The sequence below is a fragment of the Eschrichtius robustus genome, chromosome 11, assembly GCF_028021215.1.
Source record: "Eschrichtius robustus isolate mEscRob2 chromosome 11, mEscRob2.pri, whole genome shotgun sequence".
Classification (NCBI taxonomy): Eukaryota; Metazoa; Chordata; class Mammalia; order Artiodactyla; family Eschrichtiidae; genus Eschrichtius; species Eschrichtius robustus.
The window spans coordinates 542,343-567,621 of record NC_090834.1 but is presented as its reverse complement, the minus strand read 5'-3'; the positions used below and the strand labels follow the sequence as shown (position 1 = coordinate 567,621).

The window sequence follows — 25,279 nt, the reverse complement described above, 5'->3', positions numbered from 1 at the left end:
CTCCAGCCTGGCAACCTGTCCTGAAACTGCTGGTTTTACCCACTCTGAGACCAGATACTTCAGGGGTGGGCAAGGAAGGCTGGTGTAGAGACAATCCATGTTAGTGGGTGTCACCAGACTGGGCCCTGCATCTGGCCGAGAGGATGTAAAAACGTGCAGTGGAGTATTCTACCCCCGATGCTGATTTAAAAGAAATGCCTCCAACTCAGACATTCATGTTTTATTAAAAAGGACCCAAACCCGACGTCTACACACAACCCCGGGTGAACACAACCAGCATGTTCCCCACGCCGCCTTTTGTCTTGTGGAAGCTTGACTTTGGGGCAACATCTTGCCCACTTCAGCAGCCGTGTCTCCGTTAACTCGGTTCCTTTTCCTCCAGGCTCAAAATAAAATCAAACTCCTCTGCCGAAAAGGGCAAGAAGAAGAGGAAGAATTAGGTCTGTGTCTCCTCCTGAACAGGGCAGTCATGGCAGGCATTTCTCAAGTCGCAAGGCAGGTAGTCGTTCACTCGGAACCCTCAGGGGCGTTTCGACAGGTGCCGAGCACGGCTGCCCTGGGCAGCTCGGGGGGGCTCCTCCCTCGTGGGAGTTACAGGTGGGGAGACAGACTCAGACCTTGACCGCCATGCTCGGGGCTCACCAGCTAGTACATGTGGATTCACCGTCCCTCTGGCGTGTGATCAAAAGGCAAGGGCCGTTCTTACCTCGGCTCAGGGGCTGGACCGAGAGTCTCTGGCGGGTGAAGAGAGCCATGTTTTGTAAGGGCCCGCCAGTGGCTCTGTGCGCTTGGTGGTGGGTCTTGAGCTCAGCCAGTGGGATGAAACGCTTCATCATCCGAACAAACTGCACGTCCACCTGCATGGCAACAGTGTGTGGGACAGAAAGCCATGTCCACTGGACTCTGCCTGCTGTGTTTTAGCTGCTTGCAGGGGGTCCTAGGGCCTGGCTGCCAGTGTTTGTCCTTCTCTCCAAAAGCAGGGTAACCTCACCGGACTGACAGCGGGGCTCTGTGCCCCGATCTAAAGATACCCCAGACCTTCTTCCTCCCTCTCTGTCCATCCTTTCTCTTTTGTGAAATAGGAAGAATAGTAGTATCTTTACCATGGACCATTTGGGGTTGTCTTCTTTGCTGGATGGATCATAATGGGGATTGTTTTTCTCAAACTGTGTGTGGTCTGGGTATGCCTCCTTCACAATCTGAAATTAAAGCCGAGTCTCCAATCATTTGTCTGTCCAGTCAGCTCCATGGCCAGGCTTTAGTCCAAGTCCAACTATCATTTCCTACTCTACTTATTCTTACCCCATCTGTCTCACTGGTGAGCCACTGAGGGCTCAGGTATCTGGAAGTAATACACAGTCTAAGGCAAGCAGAGGAAATCAACCCTATTTTGACAAAAATCTTAAAAGTGTGTTCTAAACCAAACATTAAAGGTTATTACTGGTGCCACTGTTTCTCCACCTGCAGTTAATTCTATCCTGGTAACTCCTGGCCTGAAGAGCTACCATCAGGCCTGTTTTTGAGTGAAAGACCAAGGTGCAGAAATGGAGAGAGGTGTGTGCCAGCGGGGCCGGAAATGAAGGCCTGCCTTGTTGCAGTCCTGTCACGTGTTCCCGAGACAGCAGGGATAGGGAGGAGGGTTACCTACCTAAGCTGTTTCCCTAACCTGCAATGAAAGGAGATGGACTCAGACCTAAGCCTGTACAACCGACCTTCATAAGCCCCACAATGCCTGGCTCTCTGCAGTTGCTGTGGTAGAAGAAGGCTTCTTCCTCCAGCTTCATGGCTCTCAGGAAGTTCCGGGCCTGTTCCAGCAGAGAAGAAACAAGAACTATCCTCCCACCGGCCAGAAGACACTAGCCCCCGGAAATCAAGTCTGCTTTTATTAGATGAGATTTTGTTTCTTGCAGCTTCCCCGCCCCGCCGCCCACCCCCCCCCCCCCACCCCCCAGTTCAATTCAATTCTTGCCTTTTACCCAGAGTTGTATCAGGACACTGGCTGGAACACAGGCCATTTGAAAACTGCATGCAGTCAAAGCAATCAAGGCATTTGTTAATGTATTTTCAGGTTTGGGTTCTGGGAAAAAACAACCTTGGCCAAGAGATTTTGCTACTGAATAAGTCAGAAGGAAGCAAGCTTTTATCCCCCGCCCTGGGTCTCGAGGTCCTGTCTAACCCGCTTACCTGGTAGTTGCGAACACCATCCCAGCATGCTGTCTGCTTGGGCTGTGCTTTGAGATCCTCAATGCTGAACTAAGCAAGAAATAAGGTCATTCAGTAAACAATCCTGGGCCAATCGGTAAGAATATATGGAAGCAGACAAGTTCCTTCCCCTATAGGGTGTTGCCAGCTGGCGTGGCATATGAGCTTACTGGGAAGCTCTTCACAGAGCCACTCATACTGCGCAAGTAGAAGTTAGCTTTGTGTTACCTTGTTGGCCTTGCTAATTAAGAGGATTAGCTGAGTGGATAATTAATCTGGTAATTGCTGATTATCTGTATTTCATTTATTAAAATATTATATATCCCTTCTATAGTATCTCTAATTTTATTTTCTCCAGGCTACTATGAAATTTGATTTACATTCGCCTCCTGTGTACCAACTGTTGGCAGGGAGATACCTAGGAGCATGGCAGGTGGCGAGAGAAAGGCAACCTAAGACTGAATGTTGCCTAGTTCGGGGGTTGGAAAACTATAGCCTTCAGGCCAAATCTAGCCCATGCCTGATTTTGCAGATACTTTTATTGGAACTCAGCCACACTATTTGTCTATGGCCACTTTCTTGTGATGCCAGCAGAGTTGCAACAGCACCACCTGGCCCTTTAGAGAAAATGTTTGCCAACCCCTGCCCTAAGTAGAAGATTCACAAAACAGACAGTGGATGGCAATAAATCCTGTTGATTCTAGTCTTTATCACCTTTTCCCTACCCTTCGAAGGTAAGAAGTGGGTGATGGGACCCTGTGGTGTCCCCCATGCACTTTGGAGACAGGTGCGGGACCTCACCTTCACATCTACACCTTTCTCCAGTCGGCTTTCTGGCTCTGACTTCATCAGCCAGTAGCTGCTTAGATTCTTCCCACAGTCTTTAGAGGCTGAAGTCTCCTGGAGGCTGGAGTTCTCCACCTTAGCTGATGCCTCCCCTGGGTTCTCAGTTTTGGTACGTTTTCCTTCTGGCCCCTTCTTGTCTGCAATAGGAGAAGAAAAAAGAAGAGAACTTTCTTGCTTGCTGAGAGAGAAAGTTCTGTTGCAGGAAAAGCACATGCTTTGGAGTCAGAGCTGGACTCAAATTCTGGAGCTGTCAGTTACTAACAGTGGCAGCTTTAGAGTCAGAGCTGGACTCAAATTCTGGAGCTGTCAGTTACTAACAGTGGCAGCTTCATTGTTGAACTTGTTCCTCATCTATAAAAATGGGACCAGAATGCCTACCTTACAGGACATCTTCTGGGTTACGCATTCAGTGGGATAAGGATACCTCCCGTGGCATCTATTAAGTAAGTAGTCAGTGAACGTTTTCTTTTCCTCACCCCCTCCTCTGCCTTTGCTGGGGCTGTTCTCTCCAACGAGGAAACCAGGCACCTACTCCACGGACTTGCTTTGATGATTAAATAAGATAATACAAACAATGGGCTGAGGCAGTGTCTGGCGTTACCATAAATGCTCAATAATATTAGCTATTATGTCACCTCGACTTCTTCCTTCTTGTTCAGTATGCTCTGTGGCCTGCCTCCTTTCTACTCCTTGAAGGTGCCAAGAGAAGCTGGATAAAACAGCCACTCTGGACTTTGCAGACGTGGTCAAGACTGGACTTTATCCTACAGAGTGAGGGAAATGTGCCTGGAGCAGAGTGGGTGCCCAGTAACTAACAGCTGTTAAATTCTTACCCTACGCCCTATGTGTTACCACCCTCACTGTAACTCAGTCTACACAATCTATGAGGTGTTGTGTCCATCTGTAAGATGTGTCCCAGATCACACATCAGGGCCTGCCACGCTGGTCTATCTGAATCCACTTAACGACCATCCTACGCAGCCTCTGAACCAAGTCCAAGCTCCTACGTACGCCATCATGATGGACGTCTAACACGTGGAACCTTCCGAGGGTCCTGGGGGTCCCCCTGGACTTGATCGGCACACTGTAAACACCGTGTGTGCTGTTAAGTAACAATGTGTTGTGGGCAACTCGGAACCCTTCCCAGTCTCGAAGAAGCACTTTCTCTGCCGTTCGTTGCTTTGCTGCTGCTCCTCTCCCATTTAGAATGCCATTCATCCTTGTGAACACAACGCGGACATCCCGCGTTCCTACCCATTCTTTACTAGACTCAAATCCCCTCCCTCTCAAGGCGTCCCCCCAACCCCTCCCTGCTCTCACAGCCCCAGTGACCCTTTCCTTTCCTCGTCTGGCTCCCCGGGGAGCGGGAACTGTAAGTGACCGGCCTCAGCGCCTGCCAGCCCGTATCCCAGCTACTTTTCGTGCTTTCCAAACAGCTACCGCTCGGACAAGCAAGCAGCAGAGGGGCCCTGGGCATGAGCCTGGTGGGAGGCTCGGGACACCGGACCTCAAAACGACCCACTCGGGCCTTTCCCCACGCGCAGGGGCGGAAGGTGAGCGGCGCTGAGCAGCCGGGCGCGGCTCACCTGGCCTCGCGGCCCCCGCCGGCCTCTTCCGGGCTCGCGGCATGGCGTCCCCGCGGGCCGAGGAGCAAGGGTTCCGCCGTCGCCCAGGGCGCCCGCGGAATCCTCCCGCGTTACCCACGCCCGTATGTCCGCCTAGCACAGACCGCCGCTGAGCGCCCCCGGTGGTCTTCTCTCTCAATCACCGCTACCCGTGCGGGTCCGCAAGCCTTCGAAGCGCTACCCCCACCCCACCTCCCCGCGCGCCGCAGGGCGCTGCAGAGCGTCCCCGCGGCGCTTTCCAGTCTTGGCGCGCGCCCCGGGGGCCTCTGGGAGTTGTAGTCCCGGCTCCTCGCGCAGGCGCCCCGAGTCCGCACGCGGGGCCACGGCGCGCACTACAGCTCCCAGCGTGCGGTGCGGCGCGGCCCTTGTGGCCGGCCGGCCGGGGTCACCGGCGCTTAGACCTCTGCCCGAGCAGAAAAGAGTGGAGCAGGTGGCGGCTATGCTGTGGGGCCGGTGCTGGCGTGTCGGGGCGCGGCTGCGCGGCTTGCGCGGCGGGCTCCAGGCCCCCGCCGAAAGCGGCCGGCGGGGCGTGGTCTCCTGCATCGACCGTAAGGCTCGCCCGGGGGTAGGGGTCCGTCCACCTGGCCGGCCCGGCCGCCCTCCTGGCCGGCCCGGCCGCCCTCATTCACCGCGTCGGCCCGTCCGGGCGCCCCGGGCCTAGTGGTCTCCCCGGCTTAGACGTGGCGCGGCCCCGGGAGCGGGCGACCCTCGGTGGCTCAGCCCGGTCCCGGTGGCCGATGCTGGTCCGTCCTTGTACAGACCGCCCATACCGTGCTTTGCGTTATGAACCTGGCGGTACGTTTTGTGAGGCCGCCCCTGCGACCTTTCCTCTCACAATTCGGAGCTACGTCGTTACCCATCTGCTTTCGGATAACGACGGGCTCCGCCGCGGAAGTTCGTGACTTTGTTTTTTTAAATCACAACCATCGGTTTTAAAGGCAGTAAGAATGTGAAAAGCCCGGGACTGGTTGTGATTGGCGAACAAAATCTCCAGTGATACAAGGTTTGCTCCCATATATAAATTATAGAACAACACCTATAACTACAAAATACTTCAACTGTTGAAATTTCTTTAGAAAAATAACCTGTTGCAAATGGGAAACTACCAGAGCTTACAGATCTTAATGTCTCCTGGCACCAGGCAAATAATTTCGATGCCAGTAACGGAGTGGGGGGAACCTAGGCCGCCTAGGGGGTAACCAGACACTTTGTGACGTTGTCGGGCGCCTAACCACTTTTTCCTTTTGAAGTCTTTCTTAAAATTTTTAATAAATGACACTTTTGAAAACGGCAGAGTAGCTTCTGAGGGCCTTAGCTCGACATCCAGAGCTGTAAAGGACGCCAAGGTATAGGACAGTTTTCTTCTCAATGTCCTAAAACACCTTCACAGGGTGCCACCCTATCCTAGCACTTAGAATTCGGTAAGCAAGGTCACCTTTGTTGATTGGCAACAAATTGGTTAAATATAAGTATTTCCGGTGGCTAGTGGTGTAACTTCAACCAGTGTTGAAGGTGCTTCTTAATCCTCTTTTAATTAGTAAAATGAAAGGAAACTGTCCTTTTAGAGTATCATTCTACATATTAGAATATCAAGTTAATGGAAGTGATCAACAAATGTTTCTCATTGATTCATAGCATATTTTAATGTGAAAAGTAATTTTTAAGAGTGTCATGATTTTCATTATATCTGATATATCATTTTACAGATGAGGAAACTTGCTCAGTGTCTAGTGCAGCCCTCTGGTTTTACAACGGGGCACCTGAGGCTGAGGGAGGAGTCTGGAGGCCTGACTTCCTGAAAATTGTATAATTAATAGTTGCAGACCCAGCTCTTGAACGCCTGGTTCCTTGTCCAGCGCTCCCTCATTGTGATTTGCTGCAGCTTCCCAAGCATTCCTTGAGCACCAGGATTCTCAGAACTGTTGAGTCTCTGGCTAGGTTTGGCCTTTGGATGCATTCAAAGATTCTTTTTTTTTTTTTTAATAAATTTATTTATTTATTTATTTATTTTTGGCTGCATTGGGTCTTCGGTGCTGCATGAGGGCTTTCTTTAGTTGCAGCGAGTGGGGCTACTCTTCGTTGTGCGCAGGCTTCTCATTGCGGTGACTTCTCATTGTGGAGCACAGGCTCTAGGCACGCGGGCTTCAGTAGTTGTGGCACAGCGGTCTCAGTAGTTGTGGCTCGCAGGCTCAGTAGTTGTGGCTCGCGGGCTCTAGAGCCCAGGCTCAGTAGTTGTAGCGCACAGGCTTAGTTGCTCCGCTGCATGTGGGATCTTCCTGGACCAAGGCTCGAACCCGTGTCCCCTGCATTGACAGGCGGATTCTTAACCACTGCGCCACCAGGGAAGTTCCTGGGTTTCGTCTTGTTTTGTTTTTCAGTGCATGTTTTCTGAGAACTTAGGTATTTTTACTCAGTAACCATGCTTTCTTGTGTATAATTTACTTTTTAACTTGCCTTTTCCACTTTTTTTCTCCAAGCAGTGTTCTCCTTTTGTTAGCATTCTATTATCTAGAATTGATTATTATCTATCTTAAATAAATATGTAATTATGTTGTATTTATACAGGTGCACCTCAGAGATACTGCAGGTTTGGTTCCATACCACTGTAATGAAGCAGATACTGCAATAACGACTTTGTTGTTTTCCCGGTACTTGTAAAAGTTACGTTTACACTGCACTGTAGTCTATTAAGTGTGCAGTAGCATTGTGTCTAAGAAAACAATGTCCATACCTTAATTTAAAAATACTTCATGGCTAAAAAAGGCTAAACATCATTTGACAACACAGGGTTGCTACAGACCTTCAGTTTGTAAAAAACACAGATTCTGCAGAGAGAAATGAAGGGCAGTGAAACAAGGTGCGCCTGTACATCTGATTTGTGTACACCCATTCCCTCTTATTTACTTTGTATGCAATTCAGATCTACTTCTTAAACCTTTTATACCCTGAACTACTTGTTTTATTCTGTCAAATACTAATAATATTATCTGCAGACACGTATTGAGCTCTTGCTGGGACGGAAGTTTTGTAGCCCGTGTACAGTCAGATGTTTGCTTTCTCACCACTTATGTCATCCTTTGGGTGACTGGACCATTTTCATCTTTGACACCCCAGCACTGCTCCATGGTAGACACTCAGTCAGTATTCTTTTGTGAATGGAAAATGACCCAACTCCCAGGCAAGGAACTATGAATTGTTTATCCCTGACCACGTTTCCGAGAGCAACACCCAGCGTAGTTTTCTGCTTTGGACTTCGCAAGGTCGCGTCGTCTTTAATCCTCACAACTCTTCACTTCTGAGTTTCCCATTTTGGTGAGGGTCCTGCTACAGACAGACAGCTTTGTCCTGCTTCACGCAGCAGCCGCTCCTGAGGCCCAGGCCTACCCCAGAGACGCGTGCTGCCGCCTGCCCTTGTTCTGCGTGGGAGGGGCCGCGCAGGACAGTCGGGCACTGAAGGAAGTCGTGGTCGGGGTGCCTCCACGCCTCTGGTGCTCTTACCATCACCCCAGGACCAAAAGGCTGAAACCTTAGAAAGCAGTGCAGAGCCCGGCACTTCCTCTTCCCCTGATGTTTCCTCAGCCACCACTGCGCCTCCAGCTGCAGCAGACACATGTGAGGCAGGCGGTCCCTTCAAAACGGCAGTCCTAAGAAAACAAAAGAAAGATAATGTGAGCAGCGTAAGTCTGTCACCCTGTGCAGGTTGCTGACCCTTCTGCATGGTGGCTCCCAGGATTCATGGTCCATCCTTTTCTAGATTCTCTACACGGTCCCCAAAAGGTTGTGGTTTTTCACAGGAGCTTTGCTTAGGTTCTTCCCTTTTAGCTTGTGGCCTGCCTCTAGCTGAAAGTCTTATCACCTTGCAAAACGGGAAAAATATTTCAGGCCCACATGACCAGCTAGGTGGCCTGTCGCTCTGCTTTCCAGTTGAGTCCTATCTCGTTCTGCACAGTGTTTGAAAAAAAACATAGAAAATAAATAGTGTTCGTGTCATTCGGGGAACTGGCTATTTAAAGAAAAGTTGTGAAGTAATGACACTGTGAATTGAGTGGTCACTATTTCACGCAGGCTGATGCAGATATCTTTCTCCTAAAGAGTATCACCTCCGATGAAATACTGGAATAGTATAGTCTTTTACAAAATGTTTAAGGTTCTAGAGAAACTTGTCCTGAGGAAGCTCCGCTACCTGTCTGTTGGTATCGCTCAGTCAGTTCATTTCCTTAGCTTTTAAGTAGCTTAGACCTGGAAGTGAAGGAGTTACCCAAAGTCACGGCATTAACAGTTAGGAAAGAAAATATTCTAAAAATTCTGAATCCATTAGGTGAAGACGGATTTAGGAAGGCCTTAGCCATGTTTTCAACACTGGAAGACTCATTATCATTGTTATCAGTGACTGTCAAATGCACAGCTTTGTTACAGGATCTTTTCCTTAATTTGAAAGGTAAGCCAAAGTACCGTATCTTCCTTTCCTGACTGATCTTTTAAAATGAATATGTTGTAGCTGGTAGACAAATACGCACAGATTCCAATACAGAGAACGCAGGACATCCTGAAGGAAAAAAATGTTCATCAAAATTTGAGGGTCCGTGTGTTTATTATTCCTTTAATGTGGATTCATGAGGAGGAAGAGATAAAGATGAGTATTGAAAGAATAAGTAACAAGGTAAATGAAGTCAGCCAGTCTATTTGGGAGTAAAGAAGGAAGGAAGCAGGTGATGCTCTATCAAGACGCTGATTAACGGTGGGTGCTAGAGGTGGTGTGCCGTGTGGGAACGCTCTCGTAGGTCCACTGCCGGCCCGGGCTTCGTGGTGCTTCTTGCTTGCAGTACACTTCCCTGACCCCTGTCCTGGCTCTGAGTAAATGCCGCCTCGCCCACAGCTTCTACGGGACTAAACGAAGAGCAGAAAGAGTTCCAGAAAGTGGCCTTTGACTTTGCTGCCCGGGAGATGGCGCCAAACATGGCGGAGTGGGACCAGAAGGTGCGGGTTTTCCTTGTGCTGGATGTTCCCACAGATGCCTCACTCAGTGACCCTTATCTCCTCCTTATGACCCAGATTGTTCAGTATTTATTCTCCACCGAAAACTCTCACAGCGAATGCAAGTTCCAGGAGTGGTGTGATTCCTTTCCTGGAAAGCATCTTCCGCATCCTGTAGATATCATTTTTTTTAATTGCACAAAGATTTGGGTACTCTTAAACCAAGGCAATTCTATTGATAATAAAAAGAAACTTTCATGCCAGAAACCAGTCCTTACAGAATGCATTTTAACTGGTTCCACTATATAGATGACAAAAGGCATGTTGAGTTAAGAGACCCCCTACTCTCTCCCGAGTGCAAGCGTCTTGACCCTTCCTTGTGCCCTCTAAAGAAAAGGCCGTCTGTGAATCCGTTGCCGATGACCCTGCCCTCTGTGTGTGCAGGAGCTGTTCCCAGTGGACGTGATGCGGAAGGCAGCCCAGCTGGGCTTCGGGGGGATTTACGTACGAACAGACGTAGGAGGGTCTGGACTGTCTCGGCTCGACACCTCTGTCATCTTTGAAGCCTTGGCCACAGGCTGCACCAGCACCACAGCCTACATAAGCATCCACAAGTGAGTGGCCAAGGTGGGGAAGCACAGTGACGTGCTCGTGCGGGTTGACTGGGAAATTTTATATCAACAGGGAAAAGGTTTCTCTTCGCAGGTTGGCTGTCCTTGAAGGACTAGAGAGTTAAAAGTTCACACTTAGCTCTGCTGCTCCCTGTTGGACTTGAATCTGTCATCTCGTATGTTGCTTAGAGAATGCTGGCCTTCTCCCAAATTCCAGATTGACCTGGTACCAAACAGGCTTCTCCAGTGGAGTGGTTGGGGCCTGTTCCCTTTTCCTCAACCCAAAAATGAAGCCTCCACTAATTTGGGAAAGGACATAGGACTCCTTGATTTTTAGGGAGCTCAGTTAACCTAACTAGAAATAGTATGCACAGCATCCAGGTGAGAAATACCTTGGCCCTGGGTACGTCTGGGTAGTACGTGTTCCAGGAATATGTGTTAATCCAGGCCTTTGCTTTAAAGATGAATCTTCTCAATTGTGACTTTTCCCTTCCCACTCTGTTCTGCTTCACTCTACTTTGCTGCCTTTGTTCTCTTTCCCCATTCCCCTCCCCCCTCAAATTTCCTTTTCTTTTTTTCTTTCCGTCTTTATCTCTGTCAATGTCTCTTCTTGGTGTACCTGTCAGCATGTGTGCCTGGATGATTGATACCTTTGGAAGTGAGGAACAGAGGCACAGGTTTTGCCCTCCACTCTGTACCATGGAGAAGTTTGCTTCCTACTGCCTCACTGAACCAGGTGGGTTTGCCGTGCTGCCGATGAGGTGCAGCGGGAGGTGTAACTCATGGGAAATCACGGGGTGTGCCTTCTCAGCCCCCGGCACATGTAGCCGTTGTTGACCAAGGGTACCTGATGGCCGTGACCTGATGTCACAAGGCGAAGAGCTCTCTAGGGCAGAATCTTTCCAGGCTGCAGACCAGAACCTCCTTGTAGGAGGCTCCCTGCAAGCTAGTGTGATGGGAGATGGAAAAGGGTCTGATTGCCGTATGCAGTTTTCACAAGCATAGAGAGCTTCTCAGCCGTGTGGATTTTAAAGTATCAAACGCTGAGGTGTTTTTTATGAGGGAAGATTTCTCAGGTGGAGCCTTGCCGGGGCTCCCTTACCTTCCCAAGCTCTCTGCCACCTCTCCGCTTCCCTCCCGTCCCTGCCACAGGCAGTGGGAGTGATGCCGCCTCCCTCTTGACCTCCGCCAAGCGACGAGGAGATCATTACGTGCTCAGTGGCTCCAAGGTACAAGCATGCCGTCCTCGGTCCTCCCCGGGCCGCTCGGAGGCTGTCCCCCTCCTGCCTCCACGGCCTGGACCCCGGGTCTGCGAGTGAACATTCCTGGGGGTGGTACGTGTGGGAGGGAACCTCACACCGACTTGCCCGTGTTCACCGTCACTGTTTCCCTTCTGGTCTCAGGCCACTTCGTTCCGTTCACTAGTGTCTCCTTTTTACAGCCTCGGTGCAGGCTCTTTGTAACCCTCCTTAGTTTCTCTGTGCCGCCATCTCTCTCACTGTCCCATCGTCGGGGGACCGCAGTGTTTTCCCCTCTCCAACCCCGCAGGCCTTCATCAGTGGTGGAGGCGAAGCAGACATCTATGTGGTCATGTGCCGAACGGGAGGACCAGGCCCCAAAGGCATCTCGTGCATAGTTGTTGAGAAGGGGACCCCTGGCCTCAGCTTCGGCAAGAAGGAGAGAAAGGTGAGTGCGGTCGGACAGGGAGAGTCGGGTTGTGAGCCTCTTGCTTCTGCCCGACCAGCCTCTGCTCTGTTTCGGGAAATGGGTTCCACACTGGCTCGCTGGCCTTGGAGGCTGTTGCTTCAATTAGGGTTTCGACAGTGTATCAGGTGGGATAGGGCGTTGTTAGAGTGCGCTGGGCCGCTGGTGAAGTGGCAGCATTTGCCAGTAAGTTCATCAGTGGGAGGGATTTCTCCGTCATCTCTCCTGCAGCCACTTTTGGCCTGTATTTCTTATCTACCTTCTTATCTTGATGCCCTCTTGTTCCCCCAGGAGGAAATGCTTACAGGAGACTAGAGGTCTCAGGAATGAAAAGCATATGGGCCACTTTTCTTCTCCAAATAAAAATACAGTAAAACTCACTGGAAGCGATTGTGGGTCTTTCAGTAATGTAAGAGGAAGAGTGTTTCCATAGGCTTCGGGAAGACGTTTTTAGGATTAAGAAGTAGTCAGGCCATGACCAGTAGACCTGTGGTTATGTAACTGTCACTGGTAATGAGGGTGGGATCTAGTCAGGTGGGCCACGCCAGGTGCCTGGCCTCCACCTCCAGCAGGTACTGTTAGAGTTGGGGCTTTTGGAGAGAAGTCAGTAATGAGATGGCCCCTAATCTACCTCTCCTCTCCTGGCTCCCCAGATCCCCGTTCGTCCCTTCATGACCTTCCTGATCCTTTGCAGCTGCTAGGAGCTCAGAGGTTCAGTGCCCCTTCTCTCGTACAGCAAAGCAGGGCCTGCTAGACACCGACTGTGCAAAGCCTTACACTCACTCCTGGGGGTACAAGAATCACCACAGCTTGTCTGGGATTATAAGACATCGTCTTACCTTTATAAGTTATGTAAGCTGTGTACACGTGGTGTATGAGATAGGTAGCTATAAGACTTCTTAATCCTAGGAATGTCTCTTTGGGGTTATAAGACAGACTGACATGGAGCCTGACATAATTTTACAGGACCAAGTTATACTGATTCTGGTGTTTGTGCTTATAAAGATAGTGATGATTATTTCAACACATCAATATTTCTGGTATCGATTGATAGCATACCATAGCTGACAAGGTTAGGGCCTGGAGAAAAACTGTAAATAAATTCCATAAGCAAAAAGCGTCTCTTTCCCTTTACTTTCTGTCTCCTCTCGCTTTTAAGCATATATATTGTATCTCTTTTTGCTTGTTTTCTTCTTAATTATTCATCTTGCTTTACCTGTCCTATAATGTGTGGGGAATTTGGAATGGTGTCTCATTCACTGAGCAGCTGGCAGGGGTCCACTGTACCGAGTGGTGGGACAGAGCAGGGGCCGCACGGACGTGCCCCGACCTGTAGAATCGGCCTGTTAGCGGCAGGGCGGAGGGCGGGCGCAGGAACAAACGCGGTGCCTTCCGTCAGCGCTCAGGGCAAGGGGGGAAGGCAGGCGGGAGGCTGCGACGTGGACGGAGGAGAGCTTCTCGGGGTGGGGACAGACGACTCTGAAGATGAGGTGTCCTTTGAGATGAGGTCTGCAGCGTCACCGGGGCCGGCCGTGAGGGTTCTGGGCGGAGACGGCAGTGGGACGGAGGGCCCGAGGTGGGGACGGGATGAGCCTCTTTGAAGGAGCCAGAGCCTCTCCGTGTGGCCGGGGGGTCGTGAGCAAAGGGAACGGCGTGGGATGAAGTTGGAGAGGCAGGCAGGGCTGCGCAGGCCGGGTGCAGGGTCACCCACTGGTCGCCATGGCTGATTTGGCTGCCGTGGTGGCCTGAGCAGCCGGTCTTTCTCTCCAGCCCCATGGCCGTCTTTCCTGCAAGCACATGCTTCGACTTGGCGTACTGAGCACATTTTGTAGCTGAGAGCTTTAAACAACCAGTTTTGCATTGGCTTTATGGGAAAGTGGTGTGAGGAATTGCTTTATCTTGGATTTAATTGTTAAAAGGTTTCGTACAGAAGAATGCGTTTTCCCGTAGGAGGGGTGGCGGTGGGAAGGCAGTCTGTGGAAGGAAAGACAGACGGATGGGACAGGGCTCCCCTGGTCCTGGGCGGGCGGGGAGGAGGGTCTTCTTTCTGGCCGCAGCTTCCCAGGGACTCTGGGGGGTGAGGAGCGGGGTTCTCTGCCCAGGGGAGAAGTGAGGTGTTTTCACAGGAAGGGGCTAGGAGGTAGCAGCTGTTAGTATGTGGTTCTCGTTGATTGGCTGTTGTTAAGGTCTGCCCGTCTGCCCCGTTCCAGGTGTGTATGTTCTGGATGGGAGGTAAGTTCCAGGGAGACCACACAGGCCAGTGTGGGAAGGTTTCAGACTTGGGGGCCTGAAAGGCAACGAGGTCAGTGCTGGCTCAGGCTACTGGCAGGGCCTCAGGAGGTTGCAGTGAAGCTTGACTTTGACGGAGGTTGGGGATGGGGAGTGTTCCCGGGCAGGGAGCAGGAGAAGCAAAAGTATGGTTTAAAAAGCCCAGCCGCACAGTTCGCGGAACAGTTTGAGTGGAATTGAGGGTATGGGATGGGTGATGGACAGAAGAGAAGGACTGAGCCCATGTTGGAAGAAAAACCTTGAGTAAAAGGCTGTGGACGGAGCGCCTCTTCCCACGGCAGGGAGCCCTGGACGAGGGCAGTGGGGCTCTCAGCTGTCGGGGACCCGGGGGCTTTGTCTGGTCTTGTGCTCTTCAGGATCTGCCTCACTGAGCCTCAGCTCCCTGGGAAAAGCAGCCACCAAGAAGCCCCTCGTGCAGTGTTTGCCAGTTTCTGTGGTGGAAATACTCTCCCCGGACCGATTTCTGGCTTCCGGGGTGATGTCACCGGGATGGTGTCGCCAGGGTGACGTCACCGGCAGCCAAGCTGGGAGAAGGTGTGTGTGACTGGCTCCCATGCGCCAGTGCCCGCACCTCGCCGGGTCTGTGCAGCCGATGGCCAGCGTGGTGGACGTTACGGCACCACGTGCAAAAGCGCTGAGTTCTTCAAAGGACGAGCGTGGCTCTTGGTCATTAATATCCTTGTGCTGTCCTTGTAAAAGGACACATACCCCGAGTAATCCTTCCACTGTCAATGTTTTTTATGAAAGAATGTACTCATGGAGGTGCCACAGAGGAGGAGAGTTCTGCCCGATCCTGAAGGAGCCGTGAGAACTGTGTGGGGACAGGTGGTTCTGGTGGAGCGGGCACTAGGAAGTCGATGCTCTTAATGTGCTGAAAGAGGAAAATCTGAGTCGACGGATCTTTGTGTGACCTTTCTGTTTTTCCTCATTGACGTTCTCGAGGGACTAAGTCCAGGGATAGGAGAGCCTGGTGCAGAGGACGCTGCCCTGAGCGGTCAACTCCCGGGCAGCCACACAGCCCCTGATTTTTGCCAGGTGGGGTGGAACTCACAGCCGACCCGAGCGGTGATCTTTGAAGACTGTGCTGTCCCCGTGGCCAACAGGATCGGGGACGAGGGCCAGGGCTTCCTCATTGCCATGAGAGGACTGAACGGGGGGAGGATCAATGTCGGTGAGGACCCCAGGGGGCCGGAGCGGCGGGCGGGCAGCGCGGTCCCCTGGCTCACTTGACGTGTTGGTACCGTCCTTCCTAGCGTCCTGCTCTCTGGGCGCTGCGTATGCTTCGGTCATCCTCACCCGAGACCACCTCAAGGTCCGGAAGCAGTTTGGAGAGCCCCTGGCCAGTAACCAGGTAACTTCCCCGGTGTCCCAGCATTTGCTCTTGTCTCTAGAACATTCTCTACAGCTGTGGGGCCCTGATGTCTCTTGTGGGTTCTGCCCCCATTTCAGCCAGAACTTGTGCTCTATTTCTGTCAATAATTGTTTAATAATTTTTGCTTATAGTCATGAAAAGATTCGTGATACATTGACTGGCAAGAAAAAGCATGACATTTTAGAGGAGTATGCTTCTGCTTTGTTTACAGAATACATGAATATGTATAAGTTTTTTTTAATTAATTTGTTTGTCTTTGGCTGCTTTGGTTCTTCATTGCTGTGCACAGCTTTCTCTAGTTGCGGCGAGCAGGGGCTTCTCTTGTTGTGGAGCATGGGCTCTAGGTGCATGGGCTTCGGTAGTTGTGGCACGTGGGCTCAGTAGTTGTGGCTTGCGGGCTCTAGAGCACAGGCTCAGTAGTTGTGGTGCACGGGGTTAGTTGCTCCGCAGCATGTGGGATCTTCCCGGACCAGGGCTCGAACCCGTGTCCTCTGCATTGGCAGGCGGATTCTTAACCACTGTGCCACCAGGGAAGCCCTAAATTTCTTTTAAAAGATTTTTTTTTTGATGTGGACCATTTTTTTTTTCTTAAGTCTTTATTGAATTGTTACAATATTGCTTCTGTTTTATGTTTTGGTTTTTTGGCAGTGAGGCAGGTGGGATCTTAGCTCCCTGACTGGGGATTGAACCCACACCCCCTGAATTGAAAGGTGAAGTCTTAACCACTGAACTGCCAGGGAAGTCCCTGTATAAATATTAATAAAACATTTTCAGGGATACGTCTGAAAAATGCAAAAAGTAATTATTTCAGGGGGATGTGATTAGATGATTTATCTCTTTTTTCTTTTGCTTGTGTTCCAGTTTTTCTTTCTTTTTTCTTTATTGAGGTAATGCTGGTTTATAACATTATATGTTTCATGTGTACATTATAATTTGACTTCTGTATGCACTACAGTGAGCTCACCACTGAAAGTCTGATTTCCATCCATCACCATACCGTTGATCTCCTTTACCCATTTCACCCTCCCCTCACTCCCTTCTCTGGTAACCACCAGTCTGTTCTCTATATCTATGTGGTTTTGTTTTATTTTGTGCATTCATTTATTGTGTGTTTTTTAGACTCTTCGTATGAGTGAAATCATATGGTATTTGTCTTTCTCTGTCTGAGTTATTTCACTTAACATAATATCCTCTAGGTCCATCCATGTTGTCACAAATGGCAAGATTCCATTCTTTTTTATGGCTGAGTAGTATTCCATTGTATACGTATACTCCGTCTTCTTTGTCCATTTATCTATTGATGGGCACTTAGGTTGCTTCCACATCTTGTCTGTTGTAAATAGTGCTGCAGTGAACATAGGGATGCATGTATCTTTTTGAATTAGTGTTTTCATATTCTTTGGAAAAATACCGTAAATGGAACAGCTGGATTGTAAGGTAGTTCTGTTCCGCTCTTAGCCTAATGGGGTTCCTTTGTAGGTTATTGCCCTTTTTTTCTGACTGCCTTTAAAATTCTTTCTTTGTCATTGACTTTGGGCAGTTTTAATATTATGTGTCTTGGAGATCTTTTTGTGTTGAGATAATTAGGTGTTCTCTTAGTTTCATGGACTTGTGTATCCAGTTCCTTCCCCAGGTTTGGGACGTTCTCAGCTTTTACTTCTTTTTTTTTTTTTTAATTAATTTATTTTATTTTTGGCTGCGTTGGGTCTTTGTTGCTGCCCGCGGGCTTTTCTCTAGTTGCGGTGTGCGGGGGCTACTCTTCCTTGCGGTGTGCGGGCTTCTCATTGCGGAGGCTTCTCTTGTTGCGGAGCACGGGCTCTAGGTGCACGGGCTTCAGTAGTTGTGGCTCACGGGCCCTAGAGTGCAGGCTCAGTAGTTGTGGCACACAGGCTTAGTTGCTCCGCGGCATGTGAGATCTTCCCGGACCAGGGCTTGAACCCGTGTCCCCAGCATTCGCAGGCGGATTCTTAACCACTGTGCCACCAGGGAAGCCCTCAGCCCTTACTTCTGTAAACAAGCTCTGTGCTCCCTTCCCCTGCCTTTTCCTTCTGGGATGCCCACTGTCCTTCTGTTGCTCTTCCTGATGGAGTGGGATAGCTCTTGTAGGATTTCGTTTTTTTAGTCTTAGCTCTCTCTGCTCTCCTACCTGAATCATTTCTAGATTTCCGTCTTGGAGCTCACTAATTCTCTCTTCCTTGTGGTTGGCTCTCTCCCCATAGCTTTCTAATGCACTTTCCATCTCATTTATTGAGTTCTTCAGCTCCAGAATTTTGGTTTCATTCTTTCTTAAGAGTTTCAGTCTCTTTGGTAAAGTAGTCCTGTTCATTCGTTTTATTCCTGAGCTCATTGAACTGCCCACCTGACTTTTCTCGTAGCTCATCGAGTTTCCTCATGCAGCTATTTTGAATTCTCCATCAGTTAGGTCCCAGTATTCCATGACTTTAAGTCTGGTTTCTGGAGAATTGTCGTCTTTCTGCGGTCCCATGTGTCACCGTGCTTCTGCATGGTGCTTGGTCAGTTGTTCCTCTGCTGGCCCATTTGAAGCAGCCAGTACCTTCTTGGGTAGAGCTTTGTTAACTTGGTTCTAACTTTCCTTTGGTTTCCAGCAGGTGGCGCTGCAGTGTGGGCTTTGGTTTCTCTCGCCTCTGCCGCCGCTGCCAGAGGCGCTGCGCTGGGCGTGCTGGTGCTTGCTGTGCCTGGGGCTGTGCCTGTGGCTGATGTCGCCTCAAGGGGCACCGGATGGTGGGCACCTCTGCCACATCCGGGGTTGCCTGGGTCACGGGCGCTGCCACCACAGCAGGTGGGGGGGGCGGGGCTGGAGCCGGGGGTCGCAGGCGCCCCGCTGTGTCTGGCTTGTTGGGTTCGGGGCGCTGCTGTGGCCTGTGCTGCTGCTGCCGGGGCAGGGGTCTCGGGCACCACGTCCACTGCTTCCCGGCCCTGCCCACGCTGGGTCCCAGCCCACCCCCCGTGAGGTGTGCAGGGGCGCGGGGCCCCAGGGCGTGCCGGGCAGAGCTGTGGGCGTTTTAGTGGTTGTGGGTGGAAGGGACAGAGGGAGCGTCTTCCTAAGGAGGCGAGATGCTGACGTGCAGGGAGTGCAGTGGACTTAGGACTTACGAGGCACGTTCCTTGTGGAGCCTGGGGCCCCTTAGAAGCGGCCCGCGGTTAGAGGTGGCTCTCCGAGCCTGTCTGCGTCTGGTTCTCTCCTCTCCTCTCACTGCAGTACCTGCAGTTCAAACTGGCGGATATGGTGGTCAGGCTGGTGGCCTCGCGGCTGATGATCCGCCACGCAGCCGTGGCTCTGCAGGAGGGGCGTGAGGACGCGGTGGCCCTGTGCTCCATGGCCAAGCTCTTCGCTACAGACGAATGCTTTGCGGTGAGTGGGATGCTCTGCCTCTCCTGGGTGAGCGGCACGTGGCGGGCCGGCCGTCGCTCCTGGCATGCGGCGTGAGGCGTCAGTTACTCGGGAGAGGCCCACGCGGGCGCTCTCGGCTGGCGCTTCACCCGCTCCACGCCGCTGCACATCATGTTTTGTCTCTGCCGTTTGGCTGTGCGCTGGGTGAGATGCTGCCTTTGGAAGAAGGGTCAGACCACAGCACTGTGCCATGCTTAAATGTCAGGGGCAGAGCCATTTCCACAGTGAGGCTGCATCTGCCGCTTGCCAGAACTCCAGCTGGTGTGGGGCGGGCAGCCTCTCCCTGCAGACAGCAGGCGAGAAGGGCAGAGGCCTCTGAGTCCCTCGTGGGTGGGGACGGGCTCGCTCAGGAAGCAGACTTCCCTCGTTGTCCCCGTGCACACAGAACCGGAGCCCCTCTGGCCCGGCTGGCACCTTCACCTTCCTCGCGTTGGCTCAGGGCAGGCGGCCAGATCAGGGCTGGGGCGGAGAGAGGAGCCCCTGTTCCAGAGCCTTCCCAGAATCCGAGGTATCTAATCCCTGTGTCCCTGCAGATCTGCAACCAGGCCCTGCAGATGCACGGGGGCTACGGCTACCTGAAGGACTGCGCAGTCCAGCAGTACATGCGGGACTCCAGGGTCCACCAGATCCTCGAAGGTAAACGTGGCCAAGGTGGTTCTCTCCCTTTCGGAGCTGTCACCCCTGCCGTCTGTCCCCGTGCTGCCTGTCTTCCTCCTCCTTGCTCCTGGCCCCCTCTGGAGGGGCCTGCTGTGCCCTCCTGACCTGGCCTGGGGGCCAGGAGGCCCTGCTCTGTCCCCGCGGAAGTCACCAAGTCACCCCCCTCCTGCCCTTCGCCTTTGTCATTTATAGAGACAGCGCAAACTAAGGTAACATCCGAGAAAGCATTTTGAAAATTGCAGCAGTGGCTGTTCTTCACCGTTGTACCTGGTCGTCAGGGGTCCCAGGACTTCTCCACAGTAACTTCCAGGGCAGATGTGAGCTAGTTTGATCTCCAGCCTCTACACACTGATCATGATCACCAGTGTTGCTGATGGAGCTTTCAGTAAATTAATTGTCACACACGGGCGTCTTCTTGCTGATCACAGGCCCACGGGCAGGAGATGGCTAAGCTGCTGGCGTCGGGCTCTGCATGGCCTTCTCCACTCCACGCTGGTGTGGAAGTCTTGAAATTACATGACTGTTGTTTAGCCAGTAGGTAGCTGAGGTGGTTACGCTGTAGCCAAGGCAGCAGATGAGGCAAAGGCTTGGGGAAGTGACTTTGAGTGAAGGAATGTGAAGGAAGCACGGGCCTCCCTGTGGCTTCTGAAGCATGCTTCTCGGACCCGACCAGCGTCAGGACCACTGGGAGGGTTTGTGAGCGCAGAGCCTCTGACTCCATGGGTCGTGGGTGGGCCTGGGAATCTGCATCGCTAACGAGGCTTCAGTGAGGTTGCTCCTGCCTGTCACATTGAGAGCCACCACGGGGTGTCACGCCCAAGTCACAGGCTTCAGTGTCTGCTTTCTGCTGCAGATCTTGTCCCTAAAGCGTGTTTATGAGCACGGTTGCTAGCGCGCAGGCCAAACCCTGCCGCCTCATTCCTTCTGTGACTCCAGTCGTACGTAGCTGTTGCTTTCCAGCCTTGGTGAGTGCAGGAGACTTCCCTTCATTCTGACTCTGTCTTTCAACCCTGTTAGAATAACTGAGAAAAGCCAGATATGCTTATTTCAGGCCACACCATCATCGGCTTGTAGGAAAATGGGCGCACTGGTCTTTGTCACTTGTTTCACCCCAGACTTTGTTACTGGATAGATAGGAAATTTCAGCTTTGATTTTATTCGAGATGTATGATTACTCATTCCTCATGGTGGTTAATGTTTCCTTTTGCATTAAAAAGAGTGGAAAAATGAAGCAAGCAACTGACCCCCCCTTCTTCCAGGGAAAATGTTTTTGTTCTTTTAAAATTCAGTTTTCTGATTACTGATGATGTTGGTATATTTATTGTTGAAGACTTACAAAATATAGGAAAAGTTAAAAAAGAAAAAAGATCATTCATGTTTTGACATCAGAAGTAATACTTTGGGCTCCTTTTATATTTAAGACCAAAAATATCTTCTTTTGGACCTTTTTCTGTGCTTGTATAGATACATTTTTTTTTTTAATTTTATTTATTTATTTATGGCTGTGTTGGGTCTTCGTTTCTGTGCGAGGGCTTTCTCTAGTTGCGGCAAGTGGGGGCCACTCTTCATCGCGGTGCGCGGGCCTCTCACTATCGCGGCCTCTCTTGTTGCGGAGCACAGGCTCCAGACGCGCAGGCTCAGCAATTGTGGCTCACGGGCCTAGTCGCTCCGCGGCATGTGGGATCTTCCCAGACCAGGGCTCGAACCGTCCCCTGCATTGGCAGGCAGATTCTCAACCACTGCGCCACCAGGGAAGCCCCAGATACATTTTTTTAAGTTAATTTTTATTGGAGGATAGTTGCTTTACAATGTTGTGTTAGTTTCTGCTGTACAGCAAAGTGCATCAGCTATACGTATACATATATCCCCTCTTTTTTGGATTTCCTTCCCATTTAGGTCACCACAGAGCATTGAGTAGAGTTCCCTGTGCTATACAGTGGGTTCTCATTAGTTATCTGTTTTATACATAGTGTGTATATGTTAGTCCCAATCTCCCAATTCATCTCACCCCCCCATAGATACATTTTTTAAAAATAGAATTATACTACATATACTGTTGTATGTTCTGCTGTTTATTTTGTTTGTTTTTTACCTAATAAAATCACTTTTACTATCAGGAGAGGTTAGGTTTTTTTGTTTTTTTGTTTTTAACATCTTTATTGGAGTATAATTGCTTTACAGTGGTGTGTTAGTTTCTGCTGTATAACAAAGTGAATCAGCCACACATATACATATATCCCCATATCTCCTCCCTCTTGCATCTCCCTCCCACCCTCCCTATCCCACCCCTCTAGGTGGTCACAAAGCACTGAGCTGATCTCCCTGTGCAACGTGGCTGCTTCCCACTAGCTATCTATTTTACATTTGGTAGTGTATATATGTCCATGCCACTCAGAAGAGGTTTTTTTAAAAGTAAATTTTTTCCTCACTTCCTGACATCTTTCAAGATAAAAAGCGACGTTGCCCTTTACATCCCTAGTCAGAGCTTCGCTGACTCTCAGGCCCAGCAGCTCCTAAGCCCCTGCGTCCTTTCGCTCTTGCAGGCAGCAACGAGGTGATGCGGATACTGATCTCAAGAAGCCTGCTGCAGGAGTAGCCCCTGGACTGAGGCTCCAATGGGAGGATCATGTCGAGTGGTTCCATGTGGACGACGCTGTCACAGTGAGTCCAGGACGCGCTGGAGGGGCTGTGCTTGTCCAGGGCACCATCACAGCGTCAGCTGGAGGGTGGCACCTGGAGGGCGGCACCTGAAGGGCGGCAGGAGCTGCCCTGGCTGGAACGTCACAAGAAGACGTGCCGCCTTGTTTTCCTGACGCAGAGGGTGACCGGTGAACACTGACCACCAAACCACTGTGCTTTCCTGGATCCACAGAGTCTTGATTTGTCTGCCTTTTGCTGGTTCACCAGATCCCTCTTCTGGGAATCTGGGTACTTCTGTTGAGGGTTTTTCCTGACTGTAAAGCAAAGGAGTGGGAAAGGAGAAATGGAGAGAAAGTGTCTTCCTGTCTTTTTCTGTTCTTTGTGCCTCAGCTAAAGATGCAGAAGGTTTCTGTGGGCTGCTCTTCCTTTGCAGCAACTCCTCCTCTGAATGTAAATCATGATGAAATGAGTGTTTGGAAATCCTTCTGAGCTGTGATTTAGGGCGTATCTGCACTTCTGGACTATCTGAATATCAAGGGCTGAGATTATTTGGAACTGTGAATACTTGTTTTAGAAGCATGTGGTCTGGGAATGGTATTCAGAGTTCCTGTAACATTTCCTTATAAGTGCTTTGAGTATATTTGTTTTCTGAGTTTTTGCTTTTTTGCTCCTCTTTTTAAATGTTTTTAATCACTACATTAATAAATAAAATCTACCCCTCTCTGTACCATTTTCAGGTCTACTGGCTTTTATTTTATCTTTCTAAATAAGCCTTCACGACTATTTTTTAAATTTTTATTACATTTAATTAAACATTTAACTAGACTTTGGGATAATAAACAAAAATCTCTCCTTGACCAAGTTGACTTTTTAAAAATAGGTTCCTTAAATTATTAATAGCCTTGTAAAGCAAGTAGTGTTTATGATTTATGAAAGTAGATTTAAAGTAATACCCAAAGATGTAGACTTTTTAGAGAACCCTGCTATAAACGATCATTGCATTATTTCATCTCATCTCTATAAAAGAAATATCCAAGGTGTTTTTTTAACTATAAGTCAGTGTTTAGAGAGACCAACATATGCGCCCTTAGCTACGACAGGTGTTTTCTGTTTTGACCTCGAAGTCGAAGGCACTGTACTGGGTAGTGCAGGGGGACAGGCTGTGGGTCTACCGTGAAGTTGAAGTTACATTTCTGCCTTCAGAAGCCTAACTCCACAGCTGCAGTGCAAGATAATGATGGGTCTACGGAAGAGAGAATGATGCGGCACAGTGTTATAGGAAGAAATTCATGGAGAAAGTAGGAATTCAAATTAAGCCTTTATGATGATGTGTGGTATTTAAAGATAACCAAGAAAGTCAGCTTCAGACAGGAAAGAACCAGGAGCAGGAAAAGTGCAGGCTGTGAGTGGGAGCTGTTTACACTTTGCTTCAGCGGGGCGGTCCCGGGATGGAAAGATTTAAGTTGAATCTGGATGCAGCGTTACGAAGGCCGAGGTGTGGGTTTCATTTTGCGAGCAGTGGAGAGCCACGGAAGGCTCTTAATGAGGAAGATGTGATGAGGTTAATCCACTGAGAGGAACATTCTGGGATGCCTGTGGGGGAGGAATTTGAGTGGGAAAAGACGGAGCATGAGGCCGGCCAGTCGGTAGGTCCTTGAAGCCGGCGAGGGGAGGCTGCTTGAGCCTGAACTTGCCAGGTAGCAGGAGGGTGGGTGGGTGTGGTGCCGCCTTGGGGCCTGGACGGCCTCCCGGTCCTCCGGATGCTTCCAGCAACCAGTTCTGACCCAAGGCCGGAGCAGGCACGCCGTCGGTACCCTTGAGAGCTCGGTGAGCCGCTGGGATTACGCACACACGTGCTTTCGCCTTTGGTCATTTATTAGAGCTCAGCTTCCCAGCAGCCTGAATTCGGGCCCTGTGGCAGGAACACAGTGAACTTGGAGCTCATCTCTGTCATCAACCATTCAGCTGGTCCGTAAACGAAACCAGCAGAAGCAGAGCAGACAGGTCCTGTGGAAATCCACTGCCAGGGGCCCTGTTGGGCGCAGGACGCGCACAGGTGACCAGATGCAGCCCAACGTGGCTGGATCTGACGGGCTGGAAGGCTGCTCGGGGTGTGGCATCGAGGACCAGGCCTGCACAGAGCGCCGGGCCGGGGGTTGGGGCTGGGGGAAGGGGGGTGGCTTGAGCCGGGGACACGGTGCCTCAGTTACAACTGCATCTCCAAGGGGTCTGAACTCTTCCAGGTCTCCTCAGGCTGCCTCTACTCTGACCCTGCCACGGGGGAGGAGAAATTAACCATTCCAGTATATGGATGTTTAAACAGAGGAGGGTTTCGGTCACCTGTTAAAAATGTCTCTATCCCTTATAGATTTGAGAAATTAGAAGTACTGTCTCTGCTCACGGTTATTTTAAAAACAGTAGGACTTCTCCAAAACACTTTCCTGTAAACTATCTCCTAGTTTTCACAGGGGGGTCCTTGCACGAACAGACACCCAAGAGGTTACACCCAAGAGATGTTTGTTGTGTCAATTTATTGGAATTGAATTGCAGGGCAGCCCTGCTGAAAACTGGTGCTGCCGTCCCCTCGAGCCTGGGCTCTGGGGTCAGACTCCCCTGCCCTTTGATTGCCAGCTTTGCCACCAACTGCGGCTTAAAGCAAAATCGCTTAAATTCTGCCTGTTTCCTCCTGTAAACTGGAGAGAATAAAAGTTCCTCTCTCATAGGATAGCTGGTGAATCAAGTGAGAGAATCCACACAAAGGGCTCGGAATAGAGTGCAATAAGCACTCGCATCCCACAGACGAGCACAGTGAACTGCAGGGAGGTTAAGTGTCTTGCTCAACTTACACATCTCTTCTGTCGGACTTGACAATATTTAAATCATGACTCGTTGTAGTAAATTAGTGCTGATTACCAGCTGTTCCCCGTCTGCCTCTTCCAGGTAAACG

The 25,279-nt window shown here is 50.5% G+C and overlaps 3 protein-coding genes across 5 annotated transcripts in view; 2 read left to right on the top strand and 1 right to left on the bottom strand.

Moving 5' to 3' along the window:
* Window positions 1-205: 205 nt before the first annotated feature.
* Window positions 206-4,906, bottom strand: THYN1 (thymocyte nuclear protein 1). 2 transcript variants are annotated; one of them, XM_068554538.1, is made up of 7 exons: window positions 4,635-4,904; window positions 3,004-3,185; window positions 2,185-2,253; window positions 1,713-1,805; window positions 1,104-1,199; window positions 707-857; window positions 206-405 (listed from the first exon to the last, which is right to left on the bottom strand). In XM_068554538.1, exons 1-7 carry the CDS (start codon window positions 4,675-4,677, stop codon window positions 359-361), a joined length of 681 nt encoding a protein of 226 aa, XP_068410639.1. In that variant the 5' UTR covers window positions 4,678-4,904; the 3' UTR covers window positions 206-358. The 2 variants fall into 2 exon arrangements, with proteins under 2 accessions (XP_068410639.1, XP_068410638.1); XM_068554537.1 differs by lacking the exon at window positions 206-405 and having other exon boundaries at window positions 624-857; window positions 4,635-4,906.
* Window positions 4,907-5,031: 125 nt separating this feature from the next.
* Window positions 5,032-23,054, top strand: ACAD8 (acyl-CoA dehydrogenase family member 8). Of its 2 annotated transcripts, none has more exons than XM_068554854.1 (11): window positions 5,032-5,221; window positions 9,550-9,650; window positions 10,092-10,261; window positions 10,885-10,994; window positions 11,411-11,487; window positions 11,807-11,944; window positions 15,287-15,422; window positions 15,505-15,602; window positions 18,844-18,996; window positions 19,569-19,671; window positions 22,236-23,054. In XM_068554854.1, the coding sequence occupies exons 1-11, from the start codon at window positions 5,113-5,115 to the stop codon at window positions 22,286-22,288; spliced, it is 1,248 nt and encodes a 415-aa protein (XP_068410955.1). In that variant the 5' UTR covers window positions 5,032-5,112; the 3' UTR covers window positions 22,289-23,054. The 2 variants fall into 2 exon arrangements, with proteins under 2 accessions (XP_068410955.1, XP_068410956.1); XM_068554855.1 differs by lacking the exon at window positions 5,032-5,221 and adding an exon at window positions 5,235-5,676.
* An 867-nt stretch (window positions 23,055-23,921) lies between these two features.
* The window catches only part of GLB1L3 (galactosidase beta 1 like 3), a 52,927-nt gene continuing 51,569 nt past the window's right edge, over window positions 23,922-25,279 (top strand). Inside the window, exons 1-2 of the mRNA XM_068554596.1 lie at window positions 23,922-23,978; window positions 24,103-24,159. Coding sequence (XP_068410697.1) covers window positions 23,922-23,978; window positions 24,103-24,159 — 114 coding nt within the window. The remainder of the gene's footprint in view (window positions 23,979-24,102; window positions 24,160-25,279) is intronic.

Bases quoted from the DNA above. Each gene is read 5' to 3' on its own strand.
- THYN1 (XM_068554537.1), bottom strand. From the start codon at position 4,677: ATGCCGCGAGCCCGGAAGAGGCCGGCGGGGGCCGCGAGGCCAG. The intron at 1,806-2,184 runs GTAAGCGGGTTA...CTGCTGGAACAG, and splicing joins ATGGTGTTCGCAACTACCAG to GCCCGGAACTTCCTGAGAGC. The intron at 1,200-1,712 runs GTCGGTTGTACA...CTTTAATTTCAG, and splicing joins GCATTGTGGGGCTTATGAAG to ATTGTGAAGGAGGCATACCC.
- ACAD8 (XM_068554854.1), top strand. From the start codon at position 5,113: ATGCTGTGGGGCCGGTGCTGGCGTGTCGGGGCGCGGCTGCGCGGCTTG. The intron at 11,945-15,286 runs GTGAGTGCGGTC...GATTTTTGCCAG, and splicing joins TCGGCAAGAAGGAGAGAAAG to GTGGGGTGGAACTCACAGCC. The intron at 15,603-18,843 runs GTAACTTCCCCG...CTCTCACTGCAG, and splicing joins AGCCCCTGGCCAGTAACCAG to TACCTGCAGTTCAAACTGGC.